The sequence below is a fragment of the Pristis pectinata genome, chromosome 6, assembly GCF_009764475.1.
Source record: "Pristis pectinata isolate sPriPec2 chromosome 6, sPriPec2.1.pri, whole genome shotgun sequence".
In the NCBI taxonomy this organism is placed as follows: Eukaryota; Metazoa; Chordata; class Chondrichthyes; order Rhinopristiformes; family Pristidae; genus Pristis; species Pristis pectinata.
Genome location: NC_067410.1, coordinates 73,096,285 through 73,122,067, shown reverse-complemented (window position 1 = coordinate 73,122,067; position 25,783 = coordinate 73,096,285). Strand labels below are relative to the sequence as shown.

Sequence of the window (25,783 nt, the reverse complement as noted above, 5' to 3'; positions counted from 1 at the left end):
CTTCATTTTTTTACTGCATCATCCTCCACGTAACAGATCAACCCCTGCATTTCTGCCACACGGAGAGTGATGTCACCAATGGGCATTGAGAAAGGCTGTGTCTCCTCAATCACGTCGCCTGTTCCCCCTTCCCAGGACTTTTAAGCTCAGGAAGTCCAATCCTTCCACTTTCACCTTTTCTCTTCCCACTTCCCAGGGCCTCAAACATTTGCTTCAGCTGCAACAACAAAGTACTTACATTTGATATATTTTAGAATATTTTATTTACTGCTCACAATGTAGTATGTTCAACTCTAGGGGAGTGGTGGGGGTGGGGCGAGGCAAAACACAGGCTGTGTGATGGCTTTGCTGAATACTTCCTTTAGGTCTGCAAATATGCCCGAGTTTCTGCTCACCTGCCATTGTGATACTTCGTCCCATTGCCAATCAAAACTGTCTACAGCCTCCTACGCTGTTTGAATGAAGCTCAATAGAAATTCAGAGAACAGCACCTCATTCTTTGACTGTGATCTCCAAACTCAACAGGTTCAAAAATTCCACCAAATGTGTCATCAAACCTTGTGCAAGCAGATCTTCATCAGTGCCTCGCACACCCTGAATACCACCTAAAAGAGAATGGCTGATCCCAGTGTTGAGTAAGGTATATTGCTCGCAGGATGATGCATCCATGCTGTGGGAGGGGCAATACTGAAGGAAGACATGGAAGTGGGTACCCCATTCAGATCACTTACCCCTCTCACCCTTCTTCCACTATCCTCAGCCAGTGACCCATGTGCAACCTTATACCCCAAGTGCCACTCTGCCTTGACACTTGTGCAGGTGGAACAGTCTCTGGTCGAGCCCTCACCTGCTTCAAAACACAGAGGATACAGGTCTAGACCATCTTAGCTGTAAGGGCAAAGGTCTGAACAACTGGCCCTCCATCTTAGCTTTAACCAAAGAAGTTGGCACCTCCAAACCAGTAGGAAAAGGAAGAGGAAAGATTTGCATTGACACAAGAGTGCGCACATCAGTGAATTACACACTATTAGAATTCCAGATTTACATGTGAAACATGTTCTAAGTATTAGGCATAGTTTTAGATATAGTACAGTAAGGAAGTAAGCTTTAAGAACTTAATAACCTTAACTACCAGCCTCTATTCTTATTTTTTGTTAATTCGGTTATGACAAGTACAAGGTTTCATGCAACACCCTCGATCCAAGCATTGGCAGATGATTCATCATCCGAATGAGGGACTACAAAGATACGAACATCATCCACACTTCAGCAGGGGTTTGTGAATACTAGACTGATGACCACCTATTTTGTTTTGTTACCTCCATCAACCTGGGTCCAAAATGGCAACAACAAGAGAAATGCTGTAGCAGGAAAATCATTAACCAAAGTATGCAAAAACTCTGGATAGATAATTCTTTTCAGACCACAACTCACTGGCAGCTTGATGAACCCAACCAGAAGGAGCCACAGCATCTGAACCACCTTGAAACCCACAACAAGTAGTGGCTTTGAGGAAACCCTTGGCTTCACCAACAATGGCAGGACTCTTTAGCAGCGTGGATGTACAGAGGGATCTTGGGATCCAAGTCCATGGTTCTTTGAAAGTGGTCACACAAGTCGATAGGGTGGTACAGAAGGCATATGGCATGCTTGCCTTTATTAGTCAATGTGTTGAGTTGAAGATTCAGAAAATTATGTTGTAGCTTTATAAAACTCTGGTTAGGCTGCATCTGGAATATTGCATTCAATTCTGGTTGCCCCATAAGAGGAAGGTATATGGAGGCTGTGGTACAGAAGAGGTTTACTAGAATGCTGCCTGGATTAGAGGGCACGTGCTACAAGGAAAGGTTGGACTAACTAGGGTTTTCTTCTCTGGAGTCGCAGAGGCTCAGGGGAGACCTGATAAAAGTCTATAAAATTATGAGAGGCATAGAAAGAGTAGACAACCAGTATCTTTTTCCCAGGGTTGAAATGTCTAATACTAGAGGCCAAGTGTTTATGGTGAGAGGGGGGAAAAAAATGTTCAAAGGAGATGTGTGGGCCAAGTTTTATTTTACACAGAGAGTGGTGGGTGCCTGGAATGCTTGAATGGACTGCCAGGGTGGTAGTGGGGGCAGATACAGTAGAGGTGTATAAGAGGCTCTTAGATAGGCACATAAATATGCATAGAATGGAGGGATATGGACCACATTCAAACAAAAGGGATTAGGTGTCATTAGTTCAGCACAACACCACGGGCCATCGGATCTGCTCCTGTGCTGTATTGTTTTATGTTCTATGTTCTATCACCAGGAAACACCAGGACTGATTTGATGAGAATAGCAGGAGTTAATAAGTTGGAAGCTGAGAGGCTCTTGGACAAGAAACGCCATGAAGGAAAAAAAAGGAAATAGATCTACAGGCTGAAGTCCAGCAAAAAAAACCCTCATATCCTATAGAATGCATGCTAAGTGGAAGGAGCACAGGAGATCCAGCATCTAGCCGACAACCACAACATGAATTCTTCAGTGCTGTCAAGACCATGTCGTTCATCTAAGAAAGGAGACCACGCCAAGGGATATCAGGTACACCATAATCACAATAACCTTGAAGGAAGGAGATATGCGATTCAGTAATCTCTCCTACCTGCCATAGGCAAAGCCATTGCCAGGATCCTCCTCAACCATCTCCTGCCAGTGGCTGCAGATCTCCTCCCAGAATCTCAGTGTGGATTTTGCCCATCCGAAGGTATAATCAATGTATTTTCACCATGCAACAAGGAAAAGATGGGGAGCAGAAACCACCACTATACATGGTGTCTTTCTCCTCAGAAAACCTTTGACTCTCATTGACTGTGGGGGATTATGGAGGATCCTTAAGCCTCATCGATTCTTCACCATCCTTGTCCATCCATTACCTGAAGATATGCAAGTCGTGATCCTCGCCAACAGATCCACCACAGACCCAGCGCAGACTGGGATCATGAAAGGCTGCATCATCACACTAGCCTTCATTTTAATCTTTCTTGCTGTAATATTTCACCTTATCTCCAATAAGGTCATCACTGGAGAGGAACTCATCTACAGGATGAGCAAGAAACTATTCAACTTTCTTCATTTTGACTTGAGAATCGCGATCAGTCCAAGCATAGTCATTGAATTACAATACACAGGTAACGGTTGTGTACGCGTATACTCCAAGCACATGCTTCAAGCCATTACTGATTCCTTTGTCTAAGCATGGGTGACAATGGCCCTCACCTTAAACATCCAGAGGACAAAGGTAATTTTCCAGGCCGGTGTGACAGCCCAGGCCTTACAATATAATGTTTTTCCTGACATTTCAAGGAAGCTAATCATCTGCCTTTAGACCCCAAATGGGTGAGCAGCGGGTCCTTTCATCCACCCTCCCCCACCCACCTACTTTCCCCCTCTCACCTGGACTCACCTATCACCTGCCAACCTGTGCTCCTCCCCCTCCTCCGACCCTCTTATTCTGGCTTCTGCCCTCTTCCCTTCCAGCCCTGATGAAGGGTCTTGACCCGAAACGTGAACTGTTTATTTCCCTCCATAGATGCTGCCTGACCTGCTGAGTTCCTCCAGCATTTTGTATGTGTTGCTCTAGATTCCAGCATCTGCAGAATCTCCTGGGTCTCAGCTAATCCCATCTCCTGTGAAGGTCTGAGTATCATATGCTGCTGCTTCCAGTGCTGTTGGTGATCATCTCAACTCTCATCTGAGGTTCAAAACAGGCAGCAATACTGCTGATAGCAGATCAAAATAATCTCCGAATGCATTACCACGAACAAGCCCTTTCACTCAAGCAAATAAGAAAGCAGCCGACATTTCTCACTCAGCTCCTGCTCATACATTTCTCTTTCTTGGCTTCAGCTTCCTCAATGCTTCTTTCTTCTTGCCTTGCTTTTACTGGCAAGTCCCAGAATGCATGAAGATCTCAGAAGCCAAGAATCCACTTTAAAGTTACTCTAATTGAGTGGTTAGCATATTAAAAATCAACAAATCAATTCTACTCACATGCTTACACACGGTCTAACGTGCTGCAGTTTAGTGTGTGATTTATACCCTCACCAAATTCACACACGCACTCAGGCACTCACCCACTTTAATGTGTCCCCTTTTGAGCACTCTTTATTTTTGTTAAAGAGGACCGAGAGCCAAGGAAGTTAATAGTGGTCGTCAAAGATTCCATTACAGCATTAGAATATAGCTAGGGTAAAGGGACTGAGGCAACATCTACTGGGATAGAAGTAGAAAATAAAGAGGGAAGTCAACGTTAAGGACACAAGAAATAGAAAAAAATAGTCACATTCTAACAACAGGAAGAACACAAGTTGTCAATTATAATTGGTGTCTTCAATTGTCCAAAGAAAGTTTAAGGAAAAGTATGTTAAAGATCTTTGGGGCTAAATTCTGCATCACTGTATGTTTAATCCAGCAATAATGGTGATTGAGCTGAATTTAATTCTACAAGTAGTACAAGCTGCCAATGACCGAGGCTATGGAAATATTCAAGGAAAGATTAAAATCAGATGATACTTGAGATGAGAAACTTTGGTTATGAGTGATTAAGGAAACTTTTATTAAAACAGTGAAAGCTAAGAAGAAATCTGATCATGTGAAAAACTATATGATACATAAGAAAATTTCATTTCCAGTTATCAGCGAGTTATTAACAAAAATACAGCAGCACAGCGATCAATGTTCTTCAAAGATGGAAGTCTGATGTCTTTACCCAATCTAGCTTGTATATGACTCCAGATTCAGTCACGTCATTCATTCTTAACTGTATCTGAGATAACTGGCAAGGCACTCAGCTCAAAGGTAATTAGGAAATGGGAATAAATTCTGATTTGGCTGCACAATCACATGCTATGTGCCGCCAACCCTGTCTAAACCTATGCCCTTAACCAAGTTAAAGTTATTCCTTTTTTCCATAGATGTTGCCTGGCCTGCTGAGTATTCCAGCACTTTCTGTTTTATCATTGAGAAATGCCTGATCGGATACTGTCAGCCATATGGGCACTCAATGGTATGAGATGTCTCAGTAAGTGGCAGGCTCTATCAATGCCATGCAAAAGGTTTCCATTTAAGTATCATAAAAAGAAAAGGCATCTTCTGGTGAAGGATGACTGAAAACGGATTTTAGGTCAGTGCAGGATAAGAACTACAGCAACTGTGGTTCAATTCACTTGGTTATTCTGCTTCACCGGAAAAAAAAAGCGGCTCTCATACTTGTCTGGTGCTTTTTTGCCAGTCAGTACACTTTGAGAGTTGTGAGGAGTGATAGAATATTGGAATAAATTCAATTTGGCTACTGAATTCCCCTAGAGGTCCAGTAATGTAATAATCTGGAGGCCCTGACTAATGAGTTCACAACCTGACATGGTAGCCAGAAAATTTAAGTTTATTAAATAAATAGACCTGGAATAAAAAAGCTGTTGTCAATAGTTGCGACCATGAAACTAATGCATTGTTGTATCCAGTAATACGATGCCCTTCAGTGAAGGCAATTTATTTTCCATACCCAATCCAACTAAAATGCAACTCCAGAGTTGTGGCAATACAATCAACTCTTAGCTGCCCTCTGATCTGGCTTAACAAGGTAGCTTGAGTTCAAGGGCAATTCAGGATAGGCAAGAGATGCTGATTTTGCCACCAGCTGTAAATGAGCAATGAATAAAGCCTGACAGCAATGTGAGGCAGCTTCCACCACAAGGCTATAGTTTCAAAGTGTTCCTGTTTGAATCCGCTGCAAGTCCAACTTCTAAGATAAAATTGGTTATTTTTTTGCATTGGCTCGACCAGCAATGGGAGGGTGAATAAGTTTGGGGGTGCACAAGAGCAGAAAGTTGGAGGAATGAAAATAACTCAGATTTACAGGGCCTGAGATTACAAAAGTGGGGGGGGAGGTAAGCCAGTGTAGGACATAGTAAAGCGCTTCCCACTGCTTCAGCTCAATCCAATAGAACTTTACAACCAACGCCCTAACCCCCCACTATCCCCAACCACCCCACCACCACCACCACGATCACTAATCTCAGCAATTTTATACTTAATTTTTAAAATTGCTAACTTTTCCCAGTTCAGAGCTTAAATTCTTAACTGAATACATTAACATAGTTCACAAATATAAACATGGAGAAAATGACAGTGAGTTGAAGAAATTGGTCTTGTATGCAGCCATTAAAGAAAAATGTCTAACACGTCTGCCACATCTTTAAATAGTACAGTTAATAACATTTGCAAATAATAGGCAATGTCATTGGGCAAAATATCATGCATTCAAATGTCATCCCATTGAACCTCTGGAAATACATCCAACTTGACTTGAAACTCTTTTGCATAGGGGTTGTTAGCAACAAAAACATAATTTCCTTAACAGATTTCTAATACATGTTGCCAGCTCAATTTATACACAAAATTTAACTTAAAAGTATTACCTTTAGATGTATCAATCCAAATCCCCTTCCATCCAAATAATCAAAGAACCTGAAATGTAACATTGAGCCAACTACTTCCAGGTCAAACAAGACCTTCCTACCTAATTTAGAAACTACTTTTTGTAACTGGCCAGCAGATGGCAATAGCCACTTTCTTTACCATCCAAAACCTGCTGAATTTACTTTCTTTACTCAACGTCTGTTCCTATCCGAGAAGATTATATGGCTATAAATAGGCACATAAAAGTAATTAAAGAGTGATCTTAAAATCTATTCATCTTATCCATACACTGATTATTACTTATACTTATTCTACAGACCTGTTTCAGCAAAGTTAAAAAAACTGTTTTTGGCTGCAGCTTAACTGATTTCCAAACTGGGCATTGCTCCTCATTTATTTTTATATAATTCAAGCAATAGCACAAGCTGCACCATATCATTAGTACTGGGCATAGCCCTGGAACCCCACACACAAATAAGATGTTGAAGCTGCAGAGAAGAGCTCAAAAGACTTGTGCTTTGAAGAATAATTGGGAAAACATGGACTTTTCAGAGTCATAAAGCAACTAGTCAATGTGTAAAGGGAATAAGACAGTCAACAGTGTGTAAAAAAGTTAAAGCTAAACATTGAATTAAGATAGTAGGCATTGAGTTCTGAATTCAAACAAATGAAAGCCAAATTTAGGACTATTATCAGGAAACTCCTTACACAAACAAAGATCAACATATAGTACAGAGGTCCACGCAGACTTGTGAAGATGGAAACCCTGAGAATGTTCAAGAAACAAGTAGTTGGTGCAACAAATTGAATGGGATGAAAATCACCTGGGTTCTACAATAGATGCACAATCTGCTCTGCTGGACTCCTGTGTGGTGAACCTGAAAATAACACTCAATATACATTAGCCTAGACGTTTTGCATAGAGCCATCATTATTATATGCTACACGAAGGACATTAAATCAGAAGTCTGATCACTACTCACTGCGCATGCAACAACCCAACTTAAGGCCTGATCTTCCCGATGAACAACACCCTCCCTCCACATCCCAAGCCTCGCTAAACCCTTAAGCCTTTCTCAACTGCCACCCTACTTCCCACCACCTCCATGATACACAACATGTAACTTACCTGTATTCCACTTCTAGTTCTGCAATGAAATAATGAGTTAATTCTACGGGGAGCCCTTGCACAAACCATGCATTGGCTCCCAACACAGTGCTGTTTTAAGATGCCTTTTGAGACTCAGAACACCTTCTCGACAAGTGTAAACCTCCACCTGACTACTGCTTAAGGCTGCTTTGATCTGCACTGATGGCATTGTGAATCCAAATGTTCTTCCCTATGGACTAACTTTAAAACTTTCAGAAGAAAAAAATCTCAGAAATAATTTTTTATCTATTTTGAAGCTTTGTATAAAGCCTAGCCATATTAATTCTAGTTGTTCCTGCTTTTGTTCAGCTTGCAATCTCTCTGATCCAAGCCAGCTGCAACTCGATGATCTGCATTCAGTTATTAAGTTGGATCAAAGTGGAGTTCACTCTGGGGGCCGACGCACGCACCTGCTCTTGGACCATTTCTGCTCCCTGGTTTCTCCTGGACTCTCCAGCGCGGGTTTCCCACTCGCCTTTCTCTAGCTCTCCTATCTCCAGCTGGTCTCATGCTGACTCCTCTGCGCGTTGAGGCTGCTGCGCAAAAATACAAACATGCTGTATGAAAGCTAATGGAACTTGAAAGACGCAGGTATTGAAAAAAGGCCAAAATAATACTGAATCATGGAAGTTAGCACCACAGTGGTGAGGATTGTGTGTTCATACGTAGTTAAACTGTACAGCCTTTTCTCTCCATCCTTTCTGTTGCTCCTCTCCTGTCCCAGAAAGTCAATACTTGCAATCGTCCTGTTCCAGAAACCTATGCGGATGCACACAATATTTTTTCAAAGTCGAAAATTCCCTTACCTTTCCTTCCCTGCCAAAGAGACACAAAGGGATCCAAATTCCTTTGGCACCCCATTCACATTCACAGTACTGAGGAATAGTTTATGAAGAAATGATTAATGATTTAATTGGTTGTATTTCATGACATCTGATAAATACAATTTGATAACTGCCTTGCACCCTTTAAGGTACAAAAATCAGCAGCGTGTCCATTTAGTTTTGAGAAAGTACAATTAATTTCATCCAGCAAAATACATTTTTCCCACGCAACAAACAATCTGCTGCAGGAACTCAGCAGGTCAACCAGCATCTGTAGGAGGAAAGGAATTGTCAATGTTTCAGGTCAAAACCCTGCATCAGTTCCTCCCACAGATGCTGCTCAACCTGCTGAGTTCTTCCAGCAGATTGTTTGTTACTCAGATTCCAGCATTTGCACTCTTTGTGTCTACATTTACCCTATCCTGGATGTATCTTTCTGATTGTTTAAAATAGTTTCATGGAATCATTACTTTTGATAATGGTTCACATCTAACATTCTCTAAAACCAAAACAGTGCACTTGTATTTACCAGCAGGAGACACAAATATCCTTAAAACTTGTGCTTCAACTTTTTGCTGAACAGAGCAGACCACCTGCATTTGAAATATGTTCACATTCATTTTTTTTCATCATTCCAATTCAGGAACATTCTTAATCAGCTTCACAGCTTATCACTAGCCCTTACCAGTCTTTACTGCAGTAATAATATCAATAGTCCTACTAATGGTCATTTCTGGGCAATGCATGTACAGCAACTGGCAATTCATGTGGGAGTCTGTGCAACACTGTGCAAAAATAATAATTATACTTGACACGGAAACGGAAGAGTTGCTATCAGGTCAGAATTAAATTCTAAATTTCAAAGTGTATTACCTTTCTCCAGTTTATCACTTCCATTTTCCAGCAAAATTATCTAATCTTACAAAAACAGTCTCCACTATAAACAGTCTCCACTATAACATAGCTTGCAAAATATTTAAAATTAAATCTTATTTAACCAAGGATTTTCTTTAAACACTGCAGAGATACATTCAGCAAATCTCTGCTCAGTTCTAACGAGTTTCACAGACTTTTTACATTCTTTTTTTCCCTTCCCCCTCTTAAACTATCGAAACACTTTATTTTGAATATTCATGACTTAATTAGCAAATGTTCTTTTAATTAGCATTTTATTTCTCAGGCATGGCTCATCCCTCTCATTTAACAGGCAAACGTTTAAAAAGTGTCAAAATTATTATAGAACCACACAGGCACCACTTTCAAGAATCTTCAGAAAGCATCGCATGCAATTATTACACCAAAGCTGCTGTCACCTCACTCCATAACTCCCAATTGCATTTTTGAGACTTTTTGGCAAGCCATCTAACAGGCAACAATAACAATGAGACTTCTTTGTGGGAGTGACTTCGGGAAAAAGCAAGTAAATTATTGCTCAGAGTTTATCGCACTCAATTCAGAACCTATGCTCGAGGTTATGAATTGGATGTTGATCAAGAGGCTGGTTTGTGGTGGATGGCATCAAGTTTCTTTTAAGTTGTGGGGCAGGCACGGTAGTGTAGCGGTTAAGGTAACACTATTTACAGTGCCAGCGACCCAGGTTCAATTCTGGCCACTGTCTGTAAGGAGTTTGTACGTTCTTCCCGTGTCTGCATGGGTTTCCTCCGGTGTGCTCGGTTTCCTCCCACATTCCAAGATGTACGGGTCAGGAAGTTGTGGGCATTCTATGTTGGTGCCAGAAGCATGGCACCACTTGCGGGCTGCCCCAGAACACTCTACACAAAAGGTGCATTTCACTATGTGTTTCAATGTACGTGTGACTAATAAAGATATCTTGTTGGACCTACACTCATCCAGGCAAGTGAAAAGTATTGTATCATAATCTTGACTAAATCCTTCTAGTTGGTTGGTAGAATGGCTTCATCATGTCAGGAGGTGACCCACTCAACAGAGAATGCTCAAATCTTCCCTGTTCTTTTCGTCACAGGATTTATGTGGCAATTCCACTTTGGTGCACAGCATATACCTGGACAGTTTTGCACATATCAGATAAATGCTGTGGTGCTGTGAACGCACAGGAACATTGTGAGTAGAAAAAACAGCTACTTCTAAAACATTTTCCTCACATTCCAGCTGGGATGTTGTCAGGGCATATAGCCTTTGCTATATCTGGACCACTTTGCCATCTCTTCATAGCTTGTGGAGTTTAACAAATTAGCCTCAGATGAGTTGTTTTTGTGCTGGTGGTAACCTTAGGAGAAGGAAGATCCAATCAGCACAAACTAACTACAAGTGCCTCCATGTTAGGCTCTGTCTGCATTGAGGATGCAATATTTATACAGCCTCCTCCCCTCATTAATGCTTAATTCTCCAATACTACTGATGACTGGATGGCACAGTCCTGCAGAGCTTTGAACAGACTTCAGTTCACTTCTTCCCTCACTTGCTGTATCCACTGCTTATCATGACTCGCTCCCTTTGATATAGCTTCATCAGCTTATTCTCAGGTATACGCTGTGTTGTTTCTGGCAAGCTCTTTTACACTATGTGCATTGAACCGGGATCGATGGGAAAAGGCAGGCCATGGGGTTACAGATTTTCATTAAATATATGTCTGCTACTGCTAGTGGCACAATGAGCTCCTGGATGCCCAGCTTTTGGCTGCTTGATCCATTTTAAATCTATGCCAATTGGCACAGTGTAAGCATACATTAGATACTGTCCTCAGTCAGTAAAAAGGGTTTTACCTTCAAAGAGCTGTGCATGCTCACTCCTATCAATAACATCATGGACAGATGCATCTGCGATAGATAGTCTGTTGGGAATGAGATCAAGCGGGTTTCTCCCTAACATCACTTCTTTTAGCACCAGCTGCAGAACCAGTCTGGCAGCTAAATCGTCAGCCGGCTCAATCAATAACGGTGCTTGAAAGAACTGTTGAACATCAGAGAGACAAAATGCTGATCAAAAATCAAAATCTACGATGCTGGAATTTGAAATTAAAACAGAAAATGCTGGAAATACTCAGCAGGTGAGGCATCACCTGTGGGGAAAGAAGCTGAGAAAAGTTTCAGGGGAAACAGAGGGATGGTGAGATCAAAGGAAACATCTGTAATAGTGTGGAGACTGAGAGACACTGAATGACAAAGGAAGGCGGTGGTGCCACAGACAGAGGGAGTGGTGAAGGTTTGTCAATCACAGTTTAGCAATCTGAAGGAGACGTAGATAAAAGGAGATAAATGAAAATAGAGCCAGAGAGAAAGAACGAAACAAACAATGCTGGAACTGAGAGACACAAAACTTTACAGATGCTGGAAATCTGGCATAAAACAGAGGATGCTGGAAATACCTAATAGGTCAGGCAGCATCCTTGGAAAGAGTAAAAGAGAGTTAACATTAAGGATTAACCTTTGATCAGAGTTAGCTAACTGTAAAGGCTGTCTATCTGAAATTGCCGAATTCACTGTTAAGTACCTGTTTGGAAAATGAGACAACTGCTCCTTAAACTTATATTAAGCTTTGTTGGAATAGTTTATGAAGCCATAGACAGAGGTCAGAGAGGGAGTGGAATAGTGAATTAATGGGACAAGTGACTGAAAGCTCAGGGCCACACGCACAAACTTAACACAAATGCTCTGCAAAGCTGTCATCCATTCCTCATTTGTTTTGTCCATTGTCAGGAAGACATCATTGGCACCACATCCACTACAATAAATTGGAACAAACTACTTCATCTAGAAGGAATGTTTGGGTCCTGGGATGGTGGGAAGCAAAGGGGTAAAAGGCAGTTAAATGGGAAGGTCCCATGAGAAGGAAGTGGGTATTGATGGAGATGGAAGAGTGAACCAGGGAGTCATGGAGGCAATGTTCTCTTTGGAATACTGAGAGGGGAGGGAAGTAGAAGATGGGTCTGGGGATTGTGTCACATTAAAGATGGCAGAAATTGCAAAAGATGATTCATTAAATGTGGATGCATGTGGAGTAGAAGATGAGGGTAAGGGGAAGTCTATCATTTGGGTGGGAGAAGAGAGGGAAAGTAGCAGTGCACCAATTAGAGTGGACATAGTTGAGAGCCCTGTCAACAATAATGGAGGGGAAACCATGCATGAAGAATAAGATAGAATTCTGATATGACAGATGTCATCATCAGAACAGATAAAACAGAGGCAAACAACCTAGGAGAACAGAAAAAAAAGTCCTTACAGCAAGCAGGGTTGGAGGAGTTGTAGTCGAGTTAAGTCCAAGGACTTATAATGGATATTGGTGCCAAACCTATCCCTGAAATAGAGATAAAGAAGCTTCCATTGTCAATAGATTATCTTCTGTGAGCTGAAGGAACAGAATCTAATTTTCCAAATAGGTGCAATACAGTCTTCGGGATTTATCTTTGCATTGAACAGTTTTAGATAACCAGCCTTTCCAGTTTGTGTCAGAATTGGCCACTTCTGATAAAAGGTCATCAACTTGTAATGGAAACTGTTTTTCTCTCCCCAGAGACACTGCTTGACTGCTGAGTATTTCCGGCATTCTATGTTTTATTTCTGACCTTCAACATCTGCAGCATGTTATATGTCATGGGCTTAGCGTTATTTGTTTTTTCTCTTCATCATCTTTGAGCTGCATCTTCAGACAGCTCAGCTGCGATTAACAAGCCTCTCTCAGCCAGCATCATCACCCATGTGTTGTTCAGTCTCTCTTGGTCTCTACCCTATTACAGGCATCGCCTTGGTTCTCTCCACTCTCTCCCCCCACCCCACTTCAATCAAAGGTCACTAACTTTAACCACTAATTCTGTTTTCTCTCCACAAATGCTGCCTGACCCCGAGTATTTTCTACTTTTATTAAAGCAAGTAATAAGGCTTTCTGACAATGCTCTGGGAGTTTTATGCAAGATGTGAAAAGAAAATCAGATGTCCTTTATCCATTGTTCAATTATCACATGCTCAAGATCCAAAAGGTAGATGTAGCAGTAATCAAGAATTTCAATGATGAGACAAATTATTAAAGTTGATGCTTTCATCTTATAATGACATACCCAACCAATCATAGCATGAGCCTCCCCCAATGTTCGATTTATACATCATTATCATCAATTTACCAACAAGCTTAAAGCTGCTGGTAATCTTTCGAAAGAACAAAAAATCTGGAGGTTGACAAGCATATTTGTACATTAATCCCCATGGTGGAGATGACACAAGCCATGGTGGAAAAGAGCATCAGTGCAGGTAGTAATGGAAGGATCAATGAAGGTATCTATATCCCTCATACTCCTCCCATTTCTTCCTTGAATTCTCTTCCGACTCACAAGGTGCAGATGGTATAATTACAAACTTCTTAATATCTCCTCTTCTCACTAAAAGACTAGTCTTTGACACAGTTTCAGTTTAGATGCTCAAGAACCGCAGCTTTCCCACTGAGAGGAGGAAGGAGATGGTGAGGGTAATGAAACACCATCGCAAGATGTCACACTCATAAACACCAGCTCAGAGACTCATCCTATGCTTACTTTAGACAGCAAGATAGGGAAGGATATGCACCAGGTAAGACATTGGACTGAACTGCACAGAGGAAGCACAATGCAGGTGAGGTGAGGATTCCTGGGGTGGACAAGCCTACAGAGGAAAACTGAACCACCAAATATCTGTTGCACTGGAAAGGTTGCGAGAGAGTCCATGCATAATGTCAAAGAACACGGATGAGTATTGCATCAACTTGTCACAGGGCTTTCTGAAAAGTAGGGCCACAATAATGCAGAGTCTGATGACCAACATTGAAGGTGAGAGAGGGAAAGTTTAAAGGAGATGTGCTGGGCAGATTTTTTTTACACACGGGGAGTGGATAGGTGCCTGGAACAGGCTGCCGGGGTAGTGGTGGAGGCACATCAAATGGTGGCATTTGAGAGGCTTTTAGATAGGCACAATATGTAGGGAATAGAGGGATGTGGATCATGTGCAGAGAGAAGAGATTTAGTTTAATTTGGCATCATGTTTGGTGCAGACACGGTGGACTGAAGAACCTGTTCCTGTGCTGTACTGTTCCATGTTCTGTGTTCTATCACAGCTTCCATTGCAACATAAACAAGTTCTGCCAACAATTCTCTTACTACAGTGGAAGGTTGAATTGCCATCTTTCAAGCTCAGAAAATAAGTATCATAGCTCCAATGTTCTAATGTTCCAAGGGTGTTCCAGGCCATCTTCTGCTGCACTTCATCCTCCTCTTCGTCTTGCTTCTGCTTCTGAAATCCTTGGCTGTTGGCTGGTCATGTGCTGTATTTGCATAATAACTGAGTCTGTGCAGCGTATTATTGCATGTCCTGAAACGCACTCAGTTTGGTACTGCAGGACTTCTCCAGAATGCTCCAAACAGGCAAAGCGTTGCTTGATAATGGGGAACGGGACTTCATTGCTAATAATGCATGTCCAGTTGTTTAAGATTAGGACAGAATATTGGCTGATATGGAGTATAAAGATGATGGTGGAGTCAAATCAACATTGCACACTGATTGATATCACAAATTGCCTTCTCTGCAAGTGGCTGGCAGTGATTAGATTTGCATGCACATAAACCCCTTTAACAAGATGGCTTTCTGCACATATCCACATACACTTTTTAGACCCCATTTTTGAGAATTGGATTGCTGCATTACAGTTAAAAATGGGTGATACGTAGCTCAATTTACATCCGATTTACTACTACTGCTTTGAACTGCAAACCATCTCAATAGTGGACAAGTGCATTTATTTCTTGTTCATATTCCAGGCATGCTGGCTTTATATAATCAATCACATTGCAATGAATGTATTTTTAATGGTTAGAATACATTTTAAATAAGGAAGGAGAGAAGGAGAAAAGAGACTGAACAATAGCCAAGCTACCTCTAATTACTGGGTTCAAGTCCTACTGTTGTCTTGAGTGCATAAACAAGGCTAATATTTCAGTCAGCATTGAAGAAGTAATGCATTGTTGATGGTGCTCTCATTCAGATGAAATGTTATCAGGAGATCCTGCACATCTGTTCCAATGAAGTTAAATGATTGAATGGGATGGAAGTGAGGCAGTGTGGAGAGGGGGATATGGGAGGGAATGTAGGGGGCTGGTGGAGGTGAAGTTGTCTCCCATTTTTGTCAACCATGCAAAACAACAGACTGACTCTGCATTTATCTCACCACTCTTCCTGGAACTTTGCTGTACAGGAATTAACGGCAGGATTTGCCAGCAGCATTAACTAAGACTACACTTCAGAATAATTCACTAGCTGTGAGGTCCTTTTATTTCAAAGACACTATATAGATACAAAGTAATGATAACCAGAGCTTTCCAAAATTAAACCATACACTGTTAAAGCTCTTAAACCTGAACTTCTGCAAAAATTCTGCAGCTAAATCAATGTCTTGCAAAAGGCAATTTATGAGTGTCACCCTCGGAGATAATCCAGCAAATCTGCACAATTTCTGCTAATTGAACCTTGTTTTTTCTAAAATGACTGTTGAAGATAAGTTCAAGCCCATAGAACAGGCTCTCACAATACATCCATTATTTAATGCAATGGTATGTCAACCAAAGTGCAACCAGCCAGAAGCAAGAAATATTTTTATTGTCCTCATGTCTCCTTTCCAATGATTGTCAGTGAGAGTACACAGAGCTGTGGTTTGCCCAGATTGGTGAAAATCTAGTGAAGCCAGAATTGTTGAGATGGTAATTTAAAATGCAAGCATAATTTTAGGTATCATTAAAAGGAAGAAGATACCTGAAATTACAATTTGGACATTGGAAATAATATTTACCATATTTATATTACATTTCCAAATTAGCCAAACACTATGACCATATTTAAAGCAAAAGTCTTTTGCTCGAATACAAAAAAAATCAGACTGTTTCTGCAGTCATATCTGATCTTTTTAATGTTTGGTCATTGAGGATTCTACAAAGTCTAACGCTGACCAAATTTAACTCCACTAGGAATGATAGATGCTGATACCAATTAAGATCAAATTTATTCGTGCACAGTAAATGGTTCAGACCTTGTTTATACTCAATCCGCCACCTGCAGGATAACTGGCCACATGGAGGAAGACACTGATTAGTAGGATATGAAATTTTAGGAAAAATGGAGAGATACTGGATCCTGTTGATCAGATACAGAAGAATTCTTCAACTAAAAAAGAGCAAGGTTTATCATTTCACCCTTTTATTTTATCAAGCTGAGAGTTAGCTCAAACTCTTTCCACAATGGGATCCTAATTTTGTTTACTGATGTGAAAAGGTGTAATCCTAAGAACAGGAAGTTTTATAAATTTTATAAAGCATCTCAGGGGGAGGATGTCAAGCATGGAATTTAATTACTAAATAATATGACTTTTTCATCTCCTGTCATTAATTGGTCAATAAGTGAATGCTGATATTTGGGAATTTTTTTTTAGTCATTCTTAACACATTTAACTATCTTTCTGTCACAGATAAATTGCATCTTATTTACTTATAAAACAGATTTATTTATATACGTACATTGAAGGCTTATTGAAGCCATTCTACACATACATGGAGGTGAAAAGCAATTAAAAGAGCCACATGCATGAAAAAAGAATGTGTGAGAGCATTTTCCAAGAAAAAAAATTTGTATTTGTTTTGTTCTTTCATAAAGTACCAGAGATAACAAGCCAAGATCTCCCACTGCATAAGCTTTAAATGTCATTGACACTTTGGCACTCAGAAGCAATGAATGCTGTCATTACATTAGACATCTTTCATTGCTGGCATTTACCAGCACAGTGACTTGTTTTTCTCTCTCTCTCAGTTGGTAGAAATTCTTCTTGGAGGAATTTACCCCCAGGGGCACATTCCTACCTCTATAAAGCTTCTGCAGCTGATTGCTTCTGATGAGAAAGAGCACAATTTGACTGAGCTCTGGTATTGAAAGATGTCTGGTAAAGCAAACAATAAAAATGAGGGTATTATATAAACTTCCCCCTGGAATCATGTTTGTGCACCTTATCTATCATTTTGCCATTGTTGTGTAAACTAAAGTGGTTACTTCTAAAATGGCTAACTGATGGGATTATGTCTGATGGGAAAACAGAAAAGCAGGTTAATATTAAAATATATAATTAAATGTATTGAACACAGAACATTCAGGTCTCGATTGTTCAGGGATTAAGTGCTGGTATTACAGCTGCCTTTTACTGTTCTATATTCACTTTAAGCACAGGCAAAAGGAAAATAAGATATAAATGTGAGGTCAAAGATTTTGAATGCCTTTGCCAAAACAGAACTTAAGGTGGTGTTTGCAATTATCTGCCAATTACCTGTATAAAATGGGTAACAATCATCTAATGGTACAGATCAATTGTTGAAAGATTTGATTTGTCAAATTCATCAGCAATAATTTGAAAAACTCTTCTTCACAATCCTCCAAAAACCTAGCAAAAATTTAAACAACCCACCACCCCCACCCCGCACAACTGCCAACTGTTACAGTGTTGGTAAATCTCTCAGATGCAATACACACACTAACAGTTAACTACACACTTGCAAACTTCCGCAATGGCTCGTGCAAGTCATGATGCTGCAGGGTAGAGAAGAGGATGAGATGGAGAGTACAGACCTAGAAGAATTTGAAACAAAGTTTGTCAATGATTCCTCCATTAATGTTTTCAGTACATTCCTGGAAATCATACAACTGGAAATTCTCCACTTCTGTACCTGCCTGTCAGAAGTGCAGTTTATGAAGCTGTGCACTCCCAGTGCCTGAGTTTCCATTCACTAAAGCTGCTGGAAGCAGCCCTTCATTAACTTCATCCACAAAAAAGTTAAAGAATGAGGGCATGTGCTGTAAGGAAAAGTTGGACAAACTTGGGTTGTTTCCTCTGGAGCGGCAGAGACTGAGGGGAGACCTGACAGAAGTTTATAAAATTATGAGATCAATAGATGGAATAGACAGCCAGTATCTTTTTTCCAGGGTCGAAATGTCTAATACACGAGGGCATGCATTTCAGGTGAGATGGGGAAAGTTCAAAGGAGATGTGCGGGGCAAGTTTTTTTTTACGGAGAGTGGTGGGTGCCTGGAATGCACTGCCAGGGGTGGTGGTGGAGGCAGATACAATAGAGACATTTAAGAGGGTCTTAGGTAGGCACATGAATATGCAGACAATGGAGGGATATGGACCATGGGGCACTGCCAGGGGTGGTGGTGGAGGCCGATACAATAGAGGCATTTAAGAGGGTCTTAGGTAGGCACATGAATATGCAGACAATGGAGGGATATGGACCATGTGCAGGCAGAAGGGATCAGGTGTCATTATGGCAGGCATGGTAGTGTAGCAGTTAGCGTAACGCTATTACAGCGCCAGTGACCCAGCTTCAATTCCTGCCTTTGTCTGTAAGGGGTTTGTACGTTCTCCCTGTGTCTGTGTGGGTTTCTGCCGGGTGCTCCGATTTCCTCCCACATTCCAAAGACGTATGGGTTAGGAAATTATGGGCATGCTACGTCGGCGTTGGAAGCATGGTGACGCTTGCGGGCTGCCCCCAGACACTCTACGCAAAAAAATGCATTTCACTGTGTGTTTCGATGTACATGTAACTAATGAAGATATCTTATCTTAGCTTAATTAGTTCAGTGCAACATCATGGGATGAAGGGTCTGTTCCTGTACTGTACTTTTCTATGTTCTATGTTCTAACTAGGCGATATGGCCCCTCCCTCCAGCCATGGCTCCTATGATCACAGTTGACCTTTGTTTCAGCTCCGCTTTCCTGACTTCCACTGAACTTTTGAATCCCCTGTAGACCAAATCTACATTTCAACCTCTAAAGATTCACAACACTTACAGGTGAAATCCTACATCACCTTGGTTCTTAAATAGGTGACCATTTATTCTGAAATTATGTTCTCTGGTTCCAGCATCCACCCCAGCGGAAACATCCATTCAGCTTCTGTACTAGCAAGCTCCTTCAGAGTCTTTTATATTTCTTCTGAACTTCACTGAGTGTAGGTTCAACCTACCCAACTTTTCCTCATGGGGTAATCCCTATATTCCCAGAATAGATCTAGTGAACTTGCTCCAAACTGCCTCCAATGGAAATATATCAATTCCGAAGTAAGAAACACAAAAGTGTACGCATTACTCCAAGTATGGCTCCACCAACACTCTGTATAGATGTAAAAATCAGACTTGCAATTTTCCAACATATTCTACTAACCATAGTTAGTGGGTGTGGGGGTGAGGGGGGGGGTGTGGGGGGCATCTGGCTGCAGCTCCAGTTCCAGTGTTCGGGATTTGGAATTGGAGCTAGATGACCTTTGGATCATTTGGGAGACTGAGGGGTTGATAAACAGGAGTTACAAGGAAGCAGTCATGACCAAGTTGCTGGAGGCAGGTAGCTGGGTGACCATCAGGAGAGAGAAAGGCTGTACCCCTCAATAACAAGTAAATTGTTTTAGATACTGTTGGGGGGGGTGGGGGGAATGACCTACCAGGGGAAAGCCACAGCAGTCATGTCTTGGGCACTGAGTCTGGCTCTTTGGCTCAGAAGGGAAGTGGGGAGAAGAGGCAAGGTAGTGATAAGGGATTCATTGGTTAGGGAAGCAGGCGGGAGGTTCTGTGGATGGGAATGTGACTCTCGGATGGTATGTTGCCTCCCAGATGCCAGGGTCAGATGTCTCCGATTAAGTCCATAGCATTCTTAAGGGGGAGGGTGAGCAGCCAGAAGTCGTGGTACATGTTGGTACCAATGACATAGGCAGGAAAAGTGATGAGGTCCTGCAAAGTGAATTCAGGGAGTTAGGTGCTAAGTTAAAAGACAGGACCTCCAGGGTCGTGATCTCAGGATTGCTACATGTGCCACGTGCTGGTGAGGCAAGAAATAGGAATATAGTGCAGTTTTACCTGTGGCTAAGCAGATGGTGCAGGAGGGAGGGCTTTAAATTTTTAGATCATTGGGCTCTCTTCCAGGGCGGGTAGGATCTGTACAAACAGGATGGTTTGCCCCTGAACCAGAGGGGAACTAATATCCTTGCAGGAAGGTTTGCTAGTGCTGTTCAGGGGTGTTTAGAGTTGCAGGGGTGGGGGTGGTTCAGAGTTGCAAGGGGGTGGGAACCAGAGTGGCAGGACAGCATGTGGAGAGGCTGTGGGGAAAGTAGATCTTAAGACTACAAGCAAAGGTGGAAACCGAAAGGTTGGGCGTGGTGGGACTAATATTCTGAGTTGCGTCTATTTCAATGCAAGGAGTATTGTAGGTAAAGCAGATGAACTTAGAGTGTGGATCCATATGTGGAATGTTGCAGCCACTAGTGAGACTTGGTTGCAGGAGGGGCAGGAGTGGCAGCTCAATGTTCTGGGATTCTAGACATGACGGAAGGGGAGGTATTAAGGGGGACGGGTGGCATTACTCTTCAGAGAAAATGTCACAGCAGTGCTCAGAGGACATACTGGAGGGCTCGACTATCAAGGTAATTTGGGTGGAACTGAGGAATAAAAAAGGACAACCACATTAATGGGACTATATTATAGACCTCCCAATAGTCAGCAGGATTTAGAGGAGCAAATTTGTGGAGAGATAGCAGACAGTTGCAGGAAATATGAAGTTGTGATAGTAGGTGATTTTAACTTTCTACATTGACTGGGATTCCCATACTGTAAAAGGACTGGATGGGATCGAGTTTGTCAAATGTGTTGAGGAAAGTTTTCTTAATCAATATTTAGAGGTCCCAACAAGAGAGAATGTAATACTGGATCTCCTCTCAGGGAATGAAACAGGGCAGGTGACAGAAGTGAGTGTAGGAGAACACTTTGGGTCTTGTGATCATAATTCCATTAGTTTTAAGATAATTATGGAAAAGGATAGGACTGGTCCTAGGGTTAAGATTCTAAACTGGAGGAAGGCCAATTTTGATGGCATCAGAAGGGATCTGGCAGGCGTGGACTGGGATAGGTTGTTTTCTGGCAAAGAGATGCTTGGTAAGTTGGAGGCCTTCAAGAGTGAAATATTGACAGTACAGAATCTGTATGTTCCTGTTAGGATACAAGGCAAGGCTTGCAGGTTTAGGGAACCTTGGATATCAAGGGATATTGATCCCTGGTAAAGAAAAAGGAGGTGGTGCATATTGGGTATCAGCAGTTAGGACCAAGTGAGGTGCTTGAGGAGTACAAGAAATACAAGAGAACACTTAAGAGAGAAATCAGGAGGGGAAAAAAGAGGACATGAGGTTGCTCTGGCAGACAAGGTGAAAGAGAATCCAAAGGGATTCTGTAGCTATATTGAGCAAAAGGATAGCAAGGGACAAAATTGGTCCTCTTGAAGATCAATGTGGTCATCTATGCGTGAAGCCAAAAGAGATGGGGGAGATCTTAAATGGATTTTATTTTGCATCTGTGTTTTACTCTGGAGACAGACACAGTCTATAGAACAGAAAAAAAGAGTAGTGGGGTCATCGACCATATCTGCATTACAGAAGAGGAGGTGCTTGCTGTCTTGAGGCAAATTAGGGTGGATAAATCCCCAGGGCCTAATGAGGTATCCCTCAGACCTTGTGGGAGGCTAGTGCAGGGGCTCTGGCAGAGATACTTAAAACATCCTTAGCCACAGGTGAGGTGCCGGAGGACTGGAGGACAGCTAATGTTGTTCCGTTGTTTAAGAAGAGCTCTAAGAATAAGCTGGGAAATTATAGGCCGGTGAGCCTGACGTCAGTCATGGGTAAATTATTGGAAGGTATTCTGAGGGACAGGATACAAGAATTTCAATAGACAGGGCCTGATTTGGGATGGTCAACATAGCTTTATGCATAGCAGGTCACGTCTAACCAATCTAATAGAGTTTTTCAAGGAGGTTACCAGGAAGGTGGTTGAAGGGAAGGTGGTGGATATTTTCTACATGGACTTCAGCAAGGCCTTTGACAAAGTCCCACATTGGAGGCTGGTCCAGAAGGTTAAGTCGCTTGGCATTCAGGATGAAGTAGTCAATTGGATTCAACCTTGACTTAGTGGGAGAAGCCAGAGAGTGGTAGTAGATGGTTGGCTCTCTGATTGGAGGCCTGTGACTAGTGATATGCCACAGGGATCTGTGCTGTGTCCATTGTTTATCATCTATATTAATGATTTGGATGATAACGTGGCAAACTGGATCAGCAAATTTGCGGATGACACCAAGATTGAGGGTGTAGTGGACAGCGAGGAAGGCTAGCAAAGCTTGCCAAGTGATCTGGACCAGCTGAGAAAATGGGCTGAAAAAAGGCAGATGGAAATTTAATGCAGACAAGTGTGAGGTGATGCACTTTGGGAGGACAAACCAGGGTAAGACTTGCACAGTGAATGGTAGGGTACAGAGGCGTGCAGTAGAACAAAGGGATCTGGGAATACAGATCCGTAATTCCTTGAAAGTGGCATCGCAGGTAGATAGGCTTGTAAGGAGAGCTTTTGGCACATTAGCCTTTATAAATCAGGGCATGGAGTACAAGAGTTGGGATGTTATGTTGAAGTTGTATAAGATGTTGGTGAGGCCAAATTTAGAGTATTGTGTGAAATTCTGGTCACCAACCTACAGGAAAGATATCAATAAGCTTGAAAGAGTGCAGAGAAAATTTACATGGATGTTGCTGGGACTTGAGAGCCTGAGTTAGGTTGAATCGATTAGGACTTTATTCCCTGGAGTGCAGGAGAATGAGGGGCGATCTTGTAGAAGTATACAAAATTATGAGGGGTATAGCTAGGGTGAATGCATCAGGATTTTTCCCACTTGGGTTGGGTGAGACTGGAACTAGAGGTCATGGGTTTAGGGTGAAAGGTGAAATATTTAAGGGGAATCTGAGGAGGAACTACCTCACTCAGAGGGTGGTGCGAGTGTGGAATGAGCTGCCAGCGGAAGTGGTGGATGCGGGTTCAATTGTAACATTCAAGAGAAGTTTGGATAGGTATGTGAATGAGAGAGGTATATAAGCTATCTTTATTAGTCACATGTACATCAAAACACACAGTGAAATGCATCTTTTTTTTGTGTAGAGTGTTCTGGGGGCAGCCCACAAGTGTCGCCACGCTTCCGGCGCCAATATAACATGCCCGCAACTTCCTAACCCATACGCCTTTGGAATGTGGGAGGAAACCAGAGCACCCGGAGGAAACCCACGCAGACATGGATAGAATGTACAAACTCCTTACAGACAATGGCGGGAATTGAACCCGGGTTGCTGGCGCTGTAATAGTGTCATGCTAACTGCTACACTACCGTGCCACGGGACTAGGCAGAAAACCAGTTTGGCATGGACTAGATGGGCCAAAGGGCCTGTTTCTGTGCTGTAGCGCTCTATGACTCTACCTTCTTGAAGAAATTTCTTTTCACCACAGTTTTGAATGGTCATCCTCTTACTTTGAGACTGTGACCCCTGTCCTAGAAACCACAACCAGAGGAAACGTCATCCATGCATCCTCCTGGAAAGCCCTGTAAGAATTTTAGATGTTCCAGTGAGATCACCTCCCATTCTTCTAAATTCAATAAAGTGAAGACCTATTCTGCATAATCTCTCATCATGGGTCAACCCATCCCAGGAATCAATCTGATGAGTATTCATTGCACTCCCACTATAGCAAGTATCGTTCTTTGAGTGTGGAGACTAGACTTGCACACAATATTTCAACTGCTGCCTCACCAGGGTCCTACAGTTGGCACAAAACTGATCTTCTGTTGTGAAGTCCCTAAATTAGTTTCTATGCAGGTTCAACAAAACACTAAAATATTGTTGTTAGCATTTTGGTGTAAGTAGGCAGTCCAGCTTTGCTTACTAATGATGGCAACAGAAAGAGAGCAGGAAGAGGTCATGTTGTTCTTTGAACCTACTCTACATTCAATAAGATCAAGGCTGATCTGATTTGTGGTCTCAGATCCATTTTCTTACCCAATCCTTGAATTCCTTACACTCCAAAAGTCTATCCATCTTCAGCTAAATGGCCCAGTATCCACAGGCCTCTGGTACAGAAAATTCTAAAGGTTCATAACCCTCTAGGAAAAACATCATCCTTATCACAGTCTAAAGTGGCTGACCCATTACCCTGCATCACTGCCTCCTACCCTCATATGCTCCTGCCAGGGAAAGCATATTCATTGTCGTCCCCTCAAAATCACCTCATTCTTATAAATGCCAGCAAATATAGGGACATTCTGCTCAATCATTCCTTGTAATACAAGCCCCTCATCACAGGAATCAATCTAGTGAACCTTGACACTACACAGTTTTGATTATGCAGTACCTTATGAAATAATGTGACTGAGGTACTTCTGCCCAAACATATCAGGTGAGAAGCTCACTGTGGACACAATAGTAATGAGGAGAGGGGTTGGGTAATGTAATAACTAAGAGACCAATAGCTTATACTAGCAGGGGAAAACAAAGAGAAAACGAGAAATGGGGCGGAACTTGTCAAAATCTGTCCATCATCACAAATAAATGACCCTACCACTTATTTCAGTCTATGGCAATCTTACGCATTTAGTTTCCTTGGGGGGGGGGGGGGTAGCTTCCTTCTGTCAGGGGCTGAATGAGGACAGATGGTATGGTGACTGGGGAAGATCTGCTGGAACTGAAAGTCAATCCTGTTCTTAGTAAAAAGGTTTAAGCTTGTGATCACAAGAAATTCAGTCTGCAAAGTTCTCTTTACAGAATGACCAGAGTGAATTTTTCCTTTCACTGTTGTTGAGGGGGAGGGGTAGAAGATTGGTCAGTAAAATACGGTATCCGCTCCTTGTTTTACACTCTAGTCTGATTCTTGTTTCATTGAAGGCAATGATGAAATTCAGGCATAAAATGAAGCCGGTGACTAATACATTGATGTATTGTGAATGGAATTTCGCCTGTTTTAAAGTGGTACAATCAAAGAATTAATGCAACAACGTGAAGTACAGAACCATTAAGTCAGCTAATTCCATGTAATGAAACTTGGAACAAAGTGACTGGGGACCTAGAAAGAGAGAGGCAATTGTTTTATACTTATTGCTTTGAGGCTGATTCCACATTGTTTCATCCATTTGAACAGGAATTTAGGGGGCAATTATGACCTTCAAACATCATAGCCTTTATGAAATGCTTCTCCACAGAGACATCATCCTAGTTTTCTATCCCAATTTCTTCAACATGCTTCTCATTTAATCAGACAAGCCATATTCACAGCTCATTGTGGCCCTCCAAACATGAATTCCCGCTTCAAATATCACTTTTCATCAGAATGCTGAGTGAATTTAAACTGGGTCTGAAGTTATGACAGCTGCTCGGCAGCTCCTATTTTCAGATTACAACATAATCCTTTACCAAACTGCTTTTGAGTGATTTTTGTTGTAATTAGCCCATTAGTCAAGACAGATATTCACTGCATGAGTTCACACACACAAATGCA

General features: G+C 41.8%; 1 protein-coding gene across 5 annotated transcripts in view; it reads right to left on the bottom strand.

Annotated features, from left to right (window-relative positions):
* The window catches only part of pxylp1 (2-phosphoxylose phosphatase 1), a 152,810-nt gene that overhangs the window by 71,699 nt on the left and 55,328 nt on the right, over positions 1-25,783 (bottom strand). For 2 of the 5 annotated variants that reach the window (XM_052018132.1, XM_052018134.1), the window contains exon 4: positions 8,001-8,126. The exons of 1 other annotated variant lie outside the window; for it this stretch is intronic. In XM_052018132.1, coding sequence (XP_051874092.1) covers positions 8,001-8,126 — 126 coding nt within the window. Of the gene's footprint in view, positions 1-6,439; positions 6,521-8,000; positions 8,127-25,783 lie in introns of those variants that run through there. 2 more of the 5 variants (XM_052018133.1, XM_052018137.1) reach the window with 2 other exon arrangements.